This window comes from Chelonoidis abingdonii, chromosome 4, assembly GCF_003597395.2.
Source record: "Chelonoidis abingdonii isolate Lonesome George chromosome 4, CheloAbing_2.0, whole genome shotgun sequence".
Classification (NCBI taxonomy): domain Eukaryota; kingdom Metazoa; phylum Chordata; order Testudines; family Testudinidae; genus Chelonoidis; species Chelonoidis abingdonii.
Genome location: NC_133772.1, coordinates 5631822 through 5644202, shown reverse-complemented (window position 1 = coordinate 5644202; position 12381 = coordinate 5631822). Strand labels below are relative to the sequence as shown.

At 44.1% G+C, this 12381-nt stretch overlaps 1 protein-coding gene across 1 annotated transcript in view; it reads left to right on the top strand.

Annotated features, from left to right (window-relative positions):
* The window catches only part of LOC116825110 (E3 ubiquitin-protein ligase rnf213-alpha-like), a 142277-nt gene that overhangs the window by 18612 nt on the left and 111284 nt on the right, over window positions 1-12381 (top strand). Inside the window, exons 7-9 of the mRNA XM_075065869.1 lie at window positions 6096-6316; window positions 8774-8968; window positions 11398-11596. Of these exons, the coding sequence (XP_074921970.1) occupies window positions 6096-6316; window positions 8774-8968; window positions 11398-11596 (615 nt within the window). The remainder of the gene's footprint in view (window positions 1-6095; window positions 6317-8773; window positions 8969-11397; window positions 11597-12381) is intronic.

The window sequence follows — 12381 nt, the reverse complement described above, 5'->3', positions numbered from 1 at the left end:
AAATTGCCAGGGATGGATAATCCACCACATCCCTAGGTAAGCTGTTCCAAAACAATTTAAATGCTCCCATGGCCAAGTAACGGAATGAATGCCCTGTAATACCTGCTCTGTGGCTCACTGTCAAGTAGTGAATGGGGTTTTTACTCTAAAACAGCCTTTCATTACGTGTATGTACAGCTAGGACCAGGGCCGGCTCCAGGGGTTTGGCTGCCCCAAGCAGCCAAAAAAAAGCCGCAATCGCGATCTGCGGCAATTCAGCGGGAGGTCCTTCGCTCTGAGTGGGAGTGAGGGACCCTCTGCCGAATTGCCGCAGAATATGTGAAAGTGCCGCCCCTCCCTGGAGTTGCCGCCCCAAGCACCTGCTTGATAAGCTGGTGCCTGGAGCCGGCCCTGGCTAGGACTGGGCAAAGTTGTTCAACCAAAACTTTTTTGTGTTAATTTCACCAAATTGTTTTGGCTGGAAAAAAATCAGAAGTCAAAACATTTCAATTTTTTAAAAAATTATAAAATGTAAAGAAACTCAAAATCCAAAGAAAACATTCAGTTTCGGGTCAAACAACATGTTTATTGGGACCCAAAATAATTTTTGCTGGTCTGCTGAAAATCTGTTTTCAGTTCAACTCATATTGAATATTTTCTTCAGTGTTTTGGTCCTGCCAGTGAATTGAAAAATCTGTTATTTGCACAGCGCTGTGTGCAGCACCTGGCACAATTTGACCCAGTTCCTCTCCCCTGTCCCTCCCCCACAAGCCTTTTTCACTCACTGCACTCCCACTGTGCATCTTTGCTCCCCTCCCCCCATGCCCACCCTATAGATGGCTCACAGTTGCCAAGGTTTGTGTAGGATTTGGGGGGGGGGGGGGCTTTCTTATGGATGAAGAAGAATCACTGTTTTCTCAGATGTGCTCCCTGCCCCGAGCAGCAGTGGGGACAGGACATGGCACTGTGCTGGGAGAGGATGTCTGGGTACCTGGGGTGGGTAGGTCCTGGGGTGGGGGAACAGCTGGGGGCTGTCTGGGAACAGGGACAGAACTGGGCCCATCCCTTTCTCTCCCTATCATCTGTACTCTCTGCTCCTTCCCTGCTCAGTAAGAGCAGAGGCAGAGAATTCCCCTGCCTGACCACTATGGCCATCCCTGCTTCCCAGCCAGACATGTGAGATCCCAGCTAGGAATGTTCATGGAGCTCCCAGACACCGGCAGTCTGGGGGCTGCCTGGCTACCAGGTGCAGGGGATAACAGGAGGAAGTGGGAGGCTAAGCAGCCATGTTTTGGGGGAGCAGCTGGCTGTGCAAGGGTAGGGGAGGGATCAGCACTTGACTGAAGGATTTGGGGTTTTTTATGACCCTGAGGGCTAGAAACACTTCCCCCCGCCAAAACGAAAGCTCAGACTCTGGATTCCATCTGATGTCAACAATGGTGGTCAAAGGCCATCAGCATTAAAGCTGCTCTGGGCTATTTTCTGACAGAAGATGCCGTTTTTGAAAAACTGAAATTTTCCATAGGGAAAATCAACATGAAAGTCCCCAGCTGCCCATGGGGAAAGTTTTTCTCAATTTCTGCATGTGACTGAGGCAAAAAGACATCCTGACCTCTGGATATGTCTACGCTGTAGAAAAATACCCAGTGGCAGTGAGTCTCAGAGCCCGGGTCAACTGATCTGGGCTCATGCTGTAGGGCTAAAAATAACAGTGTAGACACTCCTGCTTGGGCTGGAGGACAGAGGTTGAGAGCCAGCAAGGGCAGGGGGTGAGGGGTTGACCTGGGCTCAGAGACTCACTGCTGCAGGGTTCTTATTTTGCAGTGTGGAGGAACCCCACTCTCCCTGCCTCCCCCTAGCTTTAGGCCTGGACATGCAGATGGGCCAGGGCACTCATCCTCCTCAGCCCCTTAACGGGGTGAAGGTGGGGGTGGGGAAGAGGTGGGGAGGTTGACCGACTGGGCTCTCTATCTCTCCTGCAATCAGACTGGGAGGCTCTTGTCAATTCCACTCTTATTTTCAGTGAAATTGATGAGACTCTAGATAATACCTGTTATTGGATCAACTTCTGTTGGTGAGAGAGAGAGAAGTTTTCAAGCCACACAGAGCACTTCCAGGCAGGCAGCCATAAAGCTGAAAAATTCCATGTAGTGTCTTCTGAAACAGAAAATTTTCTTAAAATCCCTCCCTGTGAACAATTAGGTGTTTTTGAATTTTCATCCTGGTTCGGGATTGATTTTCTTTTTTTTTTTTAGCACAATTTTTTTTGTGGGAAGTGATTTCCATTTCCAAGCCAATTCTAGTCATGATGAGAGAAAAGGGAGTTACAATAAATAAAGGGATTCTCTGGCTGTGGCTGCATGAGAACTTTGATGTTTGTGGGACTGAATTTATTTTTAGCTAGAAAGGTTACAAAAAAGGTATCATCCCCAGGACAAATTTCTTAGCAGTCTCATTTTTTTAAAAATTATTTGTAAACTAATGAACAGTTTATATCTCTGTCTTTACTCCCTGATTATGGGCCTGATCCAAAGTGCATTGAATCTTCCCACTGATTTCAATGGACTTTAGATCAGGCACTGAATGCTGTAACTAGGGGGAGGGTACACTGTAGTCTTCATATAAACCAAAGAGGTTTTCATCCTTGCTTTGAGGCTAAAATCCCACCCCTCAGACCCATGTAGAAGGTCCAGCAGAGGCATGTGAACCTCTTAAATTCCACTTATGCCCTATTTTGTGGAATTAAGGGTATGTCTACACTACCCACAGGATCGAAGTGCAGCAATCAATCCAGTGGGGGTCAATTTATTGACCCCTGAGCACTCTCCTGTCGACTCCTGTACTCCAGCTCAGCGAGAGGAGCAGGCAGAATCGACGGGGGAGTGGCAGAAGTCAACTCACCGTGGTGAAGACACCACGGTAAGTCGATCTAAGGGTATGTCTACACTACCTACTGGATTGGCGGGTAGTGATCGATCTATCGGGGATCGATTTATTGCATCTAGTGTAGACGTGATAAATTGATCCCCGATCATTCTGCCATCAACTCCTGTACTCCACCGCCGCGAGAGGTGGAAGCGGAATTGGCGAGGGAGCTGCAGCAGTCGATCCCATGCTGTGAGGATGCCAGGTCAGTCAATCTAAGATATGTTGACTTCAGCTACACTGTTGTCGTAGCTGAAGTTGTGTATCTTCGGTCGATTTCCGCCCCCTTTCCCCAGTGTTGACCAGGCCTTTGTACATTGACTTCAGCTACGTTATTCACGTAGCTGAAGTTGTATAATTTAGATCAATCCCACCCCCCAGTATAGACCAGGCCTTAGTTACAAACAGACCTTTTGCTAGGCCCTTCAGAGGTGAATTTCAAGCCATATGAAAAACCCAATCAAGTCTTAGCTACGCACACTATACGATATCAGAGAGACAAATTAGGTGAGGTAATGTCTCGTATTGGCTACAACACTGCAAACAATATACAAAGTAGTGTATTGTTCAATATACAATATACTTCTGTACCCAAGCAAAAGTTAATCCTGTGCTTGAAAACCAGCAGGATACAAATCAATGCAATGTTTTTGTAAATGAAATAAGAGTCAGAAAGAGAATGATCTAGATACTGTGGAAACTGGAGCTAAGTAAATGAGAGAGATGGAGCCTAGAGCAGGTCAGCAAAACTGTGGTTCATCAAAATCTAAAGACTTTGCGAAACCAGGTTGATTGAGCTGGAATTTCATTTTGAAATTTTTGATTTCTTATTTATTTAGAAAAATATATCAAAATGATTTTGTCAAAACAAAATGTTTTGATTGACCCAAAACAATTTTTTTCCAGAGTTTCCCCTTGCGGAGAACTTTGAAATGTTTGGGTTTTGTTCTGATTCAGAATGAAGCCAGATTTCAAAATCTCAAAATCCTTCGCAAAGCAGAACTTCCATCCTCTGCACAGTTCTAACAAAGGCACTCATATACCTTGGTGAGAAGTGGTTATGTAGATGTGTAGGCTACTTCTACACTACAGATGCTACAGCAGCACAGCTACTGTGCTGCAGCCGTGCCGCCATAGTATAGACACTTCCTATGGTGATGGAAATGTTTTTTCATCTCTGTAGTTAATCCACCCCTCTGAGAGGAGGTACATGGAAGAATTCTTCTGTTGAACTAGCAGTTTCAACACCAAGCTTAGATCAATTTAGCTTCATCTCTCAGAGGTGTGGATTTTTCATACCCCTGAGTGAATAGCTAGGTCAATGCAATGGGTTGCTGCTCACCTCTCTGGTTGGGTGTGTGTCTGCAGCTTTCTCAGGTTGTGCTGCTCTTTAGTGACTCAGCCCTTTGGCCGAGTCACACAGTCTGTACGTGAAACAACACAAACCCTTTCCAGGGTAAACAGTCCAGCAGGGGCCTATCATAGTACCCCTCGGTTGGTGTGGACTAGGCCATAGTAATCAAGATGGCAGCTCCATTGTGCTGAGCACTGCACCCACACACAGCGATTGAAAGTGGGGCCCTGTTACACCAGGCACTCCACAGAGAGACAGTGACCAAGATTGGGGCCTGGTCACACCAAGTGTCGCACAGACACACAATGATCAAGTTTGGGTCCTGACGCACTAGGTGCTGCACAGTCACATATTCAAGAACAATTCCTGCCATGAAGATGTTACAGTCTAAATAGAAAATGTTGAGGGAATAACTGACATGACCAAGATCACATGGGGAGTCCGTGGCAAAGGGAGGTGTGATGTTGCATTCTATATGATTTTATGAAAATATGCTAATGAGCTTGAATATAATGTAACTGGAATATGCTTCATGCAAAAGGTCTCTTGTCATGTATCATTACAAAGCTTATAATCTACTGTGGTCATCCTATTTGTATAAATATATCATTCTTGTATCTGAAACTAGAAATATGAAATATAACTCTTAAGGCCTATTGTAGTTATGCAAAGTGTGGGCCATTAATGGTGGCTTGGTATCTTGACGGCTCCCATCAACCAGGACAATTGACTGTGGATGGCTCTGTTTGCAGGCAGGCCTTCCTGTGAGTCAGGCTGGGAGGAATGAAGGCTTGGGGTCTTAAAGTGACATGTGATCATGTCACCTGAACTGGAATCCATCTTTAACCTGGTGTTTTTCCATTGAGGAAGAGGGGTGGGAACCCAGAGGGACAAAGGATTCCTGTCTTATGCAAAAGATATATAAGTGGGTGGAGCAGAACAAAGGGGAAGCCATCATGAGGAATCCCCTAGTTACCACCTGAGCTGGAACAAGAACTATGCCAGGGGAAAGGATTGTGCCCAGACTAGGAAGGTGTCCAGTCTGAGAAAGAAACTTATTGAAGCATCTCTAAGGGTGAGATTATCTGTATTCAGTTGTATTACTGTACTAGACATAGATTTGCACGTTTTATTTTATTTTGCTTGGTGACTTACTTTGTTCTGTCTGTTACTACTTTGGAACCACTTAAATCCAACTTTCTGTATTTAATAAAATCACTTTTTACTTATTAATTAATCCAGAGTATGTATTAATACCTGGATGTGAGTGTGTGTGCAAACAGCTGTGCGTAGCTCTCTATCAGTGTTGTAGAGGGCGAACAATTTATGAGTTTACCATGTATAAACTTTATACAGGGTAAAATGGATTTATTTAGAGTTTGGACCCCAATGGGAGTTGGGCCTCTGAGTGTCAAGCACAGGCACACTTCTTAACTTGCTTTCAGGTAAACCTAAGGCTTTGGGGCACCTGGATCAGACCCTGGGTCTGTGTTGGAGCAGACAGGAGTGTCTGGCTCAGTAATACAGACTGCTGGGGTCCCGAGCTGGCAGGGAAAGCAGGGGCAGAAGTAGTCTTGACACATCAGTTGGCAGCTCCCAAGGGGGTTTCTGTGATCCAACCCGTCAGAGGAGGAATGGAATATGAGTCTCCTGAATGCCAGGGTAGTGCTTTCAGCCTCAAGGCTACCTTTCCACTCTGTGAGTAATGGCAAATACCTCCTCCATCACCCATCCCCATCCACTGGCCAGTGCAGCTGAGATGAAGCTGGAAGAGCTTTCATTTCAGACGTCTGACATTTCCAGTAAAATGTACAATATTATTACTGTGTTTGTCTAGGTGTGTGATTACATCTGCAAATTCATTGAAAATATACTCGGAAACCCCAGATTTCAGCCTCCTACCATTTCAGCGATGGATTTTCTCCTCTTTGCATTATGCACAGTATATCACCACAGTGTCCATATACGTGCAGAGGCCATGAGCAAGATTGAACAAATTGCCCAAAATGTTGACTTGCAGGAAGGCAAATTCACGAACCTGAAAGAACCAAGAAAAAGGTACTATCTATCTCGGTCCCTATATATGTAAATTTATTTGCTTGAACTCTGCCTGTGGTTTTAAAGGTAACACATTCACTTCCCTTTAAATGCTGTGAACTGACATGTTTGCAGAGCACACAGATCAAAAAGTAGGAGACTTAATTATTTATGGGTTTTCATTATATATAATAGAGGCTCAGCATGGGATAACCCTCTTCAAGGTTAACCCATGGGTGACAATTACTATAATGTATTATTTATACTGCAGTAGCACATAGAAACTGTGATCCCAGCCTGCATGATCAAATTTAGGGGCTGCTGTTTGGCAGGTAATGAGAGTCCTAGCCCTCTCCTAATGCTAGGCAGATGGAAACATAGGCTAGCTAACAGATCTGACAGCCTTAAAGTCAATGGGAGCAGAGGATTCCTGCTTCCAAGGAACAGGTCTCAAGCGGGCTCATAGGCGTTGACTTCTAATTTTCCCTGGGGGTGCTCAAACCCCACTCAGCCCCAGACCCTGCCCCAATTCCACCCCTTCTCCCATCCCCCATCCTGCCCCGCCTCTTCCCACCCCACTCCACCTCCGGCCCTGCCCCCACTCCACCCCTTCCCCCAAGGCCCCACCTCTTTCTGCCAGGGCCGGCTCCAGGCACAAGCTTTCCAAGCAGGTGCTTAGGGCGGCAATCTGCAAGAGGCAACAGTCTGTGTGTTTTTGCCTCCCCAAGCAGCTCGCCGAATTGCGGCCACAGATGGCGAGGGCAAGCCTTGTGCGGTTAGGGCGGCATGCATGTTTCTGCGGCGGCGGCAATTTGGTGGCAGCTTCTGTCTTTCAGCTGAAGACAGAAGTTGCTGCCAAATTGCCGCTGCTGCAGAAATGTGCGTGCCGCCCTACATGCCACACGGACTGTCCCTGCCGTCTGTGGCGGCAATTCGGCATGCTGCTTGGGGCAGCAAAAACAGTAGAGCCGGCCCTGCTTTCTGCCTCTCTCCAGAGCACACATCCTCCCTGCTCCTCCCCCTCCTGAACAGCTGTTCAGAATGCATTGGGAGGGAGGAGGAGGAATTGATTGGCGGGGACCACAGGTGGGTGGGAGTAGGGTCGATGGGGGGAGCTTAGCTGCCGGTGGTTGCCAGGCCCCCTTTTTTTTCCATGGGTGCACCATCACTGGAGCACCCCTGGAGTTGGTGCCTATGAGTTGACTGCTGTTGACAACATCATCACTGGAGCATCTCCGGAGTTGGCGCCTATGAGTTGACTACCTCCAGATGGGTAAGAGCTCTGGCAGAGCTGCCCCATCTGCATGAAGGTGATTGACACAAAAGATCCCAAACCTCAGTTTTCTGTGATGGTCTTAGGTGCTGGACTCTTGAACCTGTGGTTTGTAGAATGCCCATTGAATCCCCGGAAGATGGATATACAGATGTGAGAGGTGGAACATCTGCTAGCTCTCAAGCTACCGCAATCTTAGTATCAGAAAACAGAATTTACAAAGCAGGACAAAAAGTCAACATCATGAAAATGTTCATGCAATGAAAAGTTCTGAACATTTTCTATTGGGAAATGTCAGAATGGGAAACACTGATATTTTCTGATTGAAATAAAATGTTTTAACAGTTTGAGGTGACATTTTTCATTTAAAAAAGTTGAGTTGAAACAAAATTTTCTTTGAGTTAACATTTTGATTTCAAATGGCATTACAAGTGCCAGTGTTGATTCAAAGCAAACTGGTTTCAAAGGTTCACCCTTGAGGAAAGTAATCTCTTGCTAAGTCTTTGTTATAACAAGAAATATTGGAACAGGTGGACTTGATTTTAGCTTTCCCACATCTTACGCGAGTGCCTTAACCACCAGACTATAGAGTCATTCTTTCTTGTGCTCTTTATCTGGCCCAGTGACTAGTCAAGTATTTAATAAAAAGCTTCTACCAGAAAGAGCCATCACAGAATAGCCTAGCAGTTAGGACTCTCACCAGGGAGCAGTATCCCCGTTCCAGAATGGGGTTTCAAATGTGGGTCTCCTACCTCACAGCTGAGTGCCCTCACCACTGGACTAAAGGTTATGAAAGAAGCAGCACGTCCTTCTCTGGCTGTTTTGTGAGTAGGCCTTTAAAATGCCTGGAAACAACAGTTTTAGATTGAGCGCCAGGTTTCCTTTGACCCAAAATGGACTTTTTGGATTTGTTGAATTTTAGGGGAATTTTATGATTTGGTTCAATCTGAACCAAAGGTTCCCCACCTCCACCTCCCCGCAATATTTTGGAACAAAAAAAATACTTTTCATGCAGCACTGAAAATGACCTTGGCCCTATGTGTACGGCACCATGCAGTGTCTTCACCCTGCTGTCCAGCCATCGATCCTGCTTGCAGTGGAAGCTCAAACTCATCAAGAGCTGCACTGACATAGCTGTGGATACGGTTTGTCTGATTATGAGGAATTTTCTGTTTGTTTAACATTTTGCATCCCTGTCATTGCAGGAATTGTGTTTTAGCTCTGAAGCATGTTTGCATCCAAAGTGCCAAAGACTCTAAGAGCACATGTTGGTTCTGGCTGCTTCCTTTGCTGTATGCAGTTCAAAGGGACCCATCTGAAAAGGCAGAGGACCCTTTAACTTCACAAGACACGAGGTCGCTGCCTTTCGCTCAGCTGAGACAGGATGAAGAGAAGCAAACGTGAGTCTAAAAGAGAAATATTCTGTAAAAGAGCATTGTAGTTCTTTTGTCTCACAAAATGTAATATTATTTATGGTAGAATGATTTGGAAGCACTTGGCTTGCTGGCTCCAAATGGAGTAGTACCAATGAAGATTGTGTGGGCTAGTGGTGAGAGCAACTGACCTGAGTCCCAGAAGACCTGGCTTCTATTCCTAGCCATGCCAGTGGTTTTCTGGGAAAGTTTGGGCAAATCACTTCACCTCCTCATGCCTCGGTTCCTCCATCTGTAACATGGGGATAAGGATGTGGCCTCAGAGTGCTTTGATTCATAGATCCCAAGGCCAGAAAAGACCATTGTGATCATTTAATCTGACTCCTGTATAATAGAAGCCACAGGACTTCCCTGAATTAATTCCTATTTGAACTAGAGCCCATCATTTTGAAAACCTTTTAATCTTGATTTTAAAATTGCCAATGATGGAGAATCCATCATGACCATTGGTAAATTGTTCTAACAGTTAATTACTCTCACAGTTAAACATTTACACTTTATTTCCAGTTCGAGATCTACAGATGAAAAAACGCTATGTCAGAGCTAGGGATTATGATATGGGTTTCTTCTGTATTTATATTTGTCGTGAATTTATTTAATTAATTGATTTTTTAAAAATCCTTCATCATTATAGTGCAGAGGTAGCTGCACCGTGGTTCAGGCTGGGTGGCAGAGTTCAGATTAACAGGAAAAAACAAACACAGGTTCTAAACTCTGAGCTCTATTTGCATTTTTCATGGTGAAGTGATGAATAATGAATCGACACAGAGAGAATAATGAGAGAGAAAATAAACATCCCTGGTGAATAGTCTCATTTTCCTGTGAGTTCAGCAGTGTTAAGGGAGAATCATTTCACAGACACATGGGCCACATGCAAGTTAGATGTGCTGGCCTGTTGATATAACTGTAACTGATCATGGAGAAAGTCATGAAGTCATAAGGTTTACAAAGTCACTGTTAAGGTTTTGTGGTGAATGGGGCAGGAGTGTCTATGCTATGAATTTGCTGATTTTAGATTTTAAAGCTGAAATCTAGTAAACTAAATTTGCCAATTTGATAAATGTTATAGGCAATATTGGAGTGGGATTTCATTAAGATAACCCTTTTTACTGAGCCCAGGGAGTGTGACCTTGCTAATTTTGAGAAATTCAAGAGGGTTCAAAAAAGAGCCAGGAGAATGATTGATTGTAAACGCCTTATAGTGAGAGATTGCAGTAGCTCAATCTATTTCGCTTAACAAAGAGAAGTTTATGAGGTGACTTGATCACCATCTATAAGTATCTGCACGGGGAACAGCAATTTGAGAATTGAGAACTCTTCAGTCTAGCAGACAAAGGGTACGTCTACACTTGCTGGTAGATCGGTATTGCTGCAATTGATGCAGCAACTGTCGATTTAGCAAGTCTGGTGAAGACATGCTAAATCAATGGAAGAGAACTCTCCCATCAATTTGTGTACTCCACCTCCCCAGGAAGCATAAAGGAAGTCAACAGAAGACGTTGTCCCATTGGCACAGCGCAATGTAGCCCCTGTGGTAAATGGATCTAACAGCCTCGACTTCAATTACGCTATTCACATAACTGAAGTTGCATAAGTTAGATTGATTTACCATGGTAGTGTAGACCAGCCCAAACAAGATCCAGTGGGTGGATGTTGAAGCTAGACAAATTCAGATTAGAAATAGCATAAATTTTGAATAGTGAGGGAAGTTAATCATTGGAAGAAATGATCAAGGGCTGTGGTGGATTCTCCACCAGTGGCAATTTACTGTATAAATCAAGACTGGATGTTTCCTAAAAGATCTGCTGTAATTCAAAAAAGAATCATTTCAAGGAAGTCCTGTGGTCTGTGTTATACAGGAGGTCAGAACAGATAATCACAGTGGTCCTTCTGACTTCAGAATTTATTAATTTTTAATTATATTTTTAATACTAGGTTCCTTTCAGGTCTACTTTTACCTTTAAACAGTGTTTCTCAGAGCTATTCTTAACCAATCCACAAGTTGATGAATTCACCAAGAACCACTCCAGTCTATAATGAATAGTCTTATAGATGTTCAAATATCACATTGTAAACATATACAAAATACAACATGCTGTCTTGCAAGTGACTGAGATAAACAGCATTGTGCTCAAGCGGCTATAGCGCAGAGCAGTACAAATCACCATCCAGCCTAAAGAGGCCACAAACATCGCCAGCCCAATTTTTGTTTTCCTTTGCAGGTCATTGTAAAGCAACAGTATTGAGGAGAGAATGTCGCATCCTCTTAGATACCAGCTCCTTGGGCCAAAACTATAATGGTAGTGTAGTTTAAAAAAATAAATCAGTCTGCCCACAGCAAATACCTCCCCAAGTGCAGACTTTTATTAACATACCTCTATCTCCCACCTGTACAGGAAGGTTCTGGCGATGATAAAAGCCCATCAGACGTTCATCGGGAGCTGCGCTCCTCTGGCAGAGAAAGTCATTGACATGCTTGCCCTGAAGAATTTTTGTAGAGAGCCTATTCCTCACATTCACGTCCCCCTGCAGCTTCTCTTGAGCAGCATCTACCAGCGGATCATAAATTGCCTAGCAGAGGGTCACAGAATAAACGTAAGGCTAACAGAAAACAAGCACATTAATGGGGCCACCTCCCATTAATTTTTATTTCCTAAGCCATATTTTCTAGCTGGTCATAAAATCTTTGTTTTTCCTATGGAAAATTTCAAATAAAACAAAATAAATAAGGGGGCAAATATTGGGGGACAGTGATCTAGGGGACACTAGAATTGAATCTGGGACTTTAGATAAAAACAAGAAAAATAATTTAATCTAAATTTCTGTCAAAAAATGATCAACAAAAACAAAATCCCAGATATTGACATTTTTTCAGATCTCACCAAGTCCCAAAATTTTTGCAGCCATAAATGGCCAAAAACTGGAAAAAATGGCCAAAATCGCAAAATTTTTGAGGTTTGTGCGCGCTGTTTCTTCACAAAAAATTGAAATTGTAATTGACATTTAGTCAAAACTACAATTTTTTACTGGAACAAAATGCTGAAGGAAAACTTTGAGCAGTCCTAGTAACTTCCTACAAGGCCTTGGCGCGGTGCTTTGCTTGGGTTTCATTGCTTGTTTCCCAACCCAAGGCTTTCCACTTCAGCTTATCTAACTGCACAGCATCGGGCTCAGTCCCCACCATTGAACTTAATCAGCTTTAAGTCTAGAGGTGCTGTCACACCAGTGTAGTGAGAATTTGTCCATTGATTTCAATGGGAGCTGGATCAGGACACATGCTAAATACACCTCTACCTCGATATCACACTGTCCTTGGGAGCCAAAAAATCTTACCGCGTTATAGGTGAAACCGCATTATATCGAACTTGCTTTGATCCACC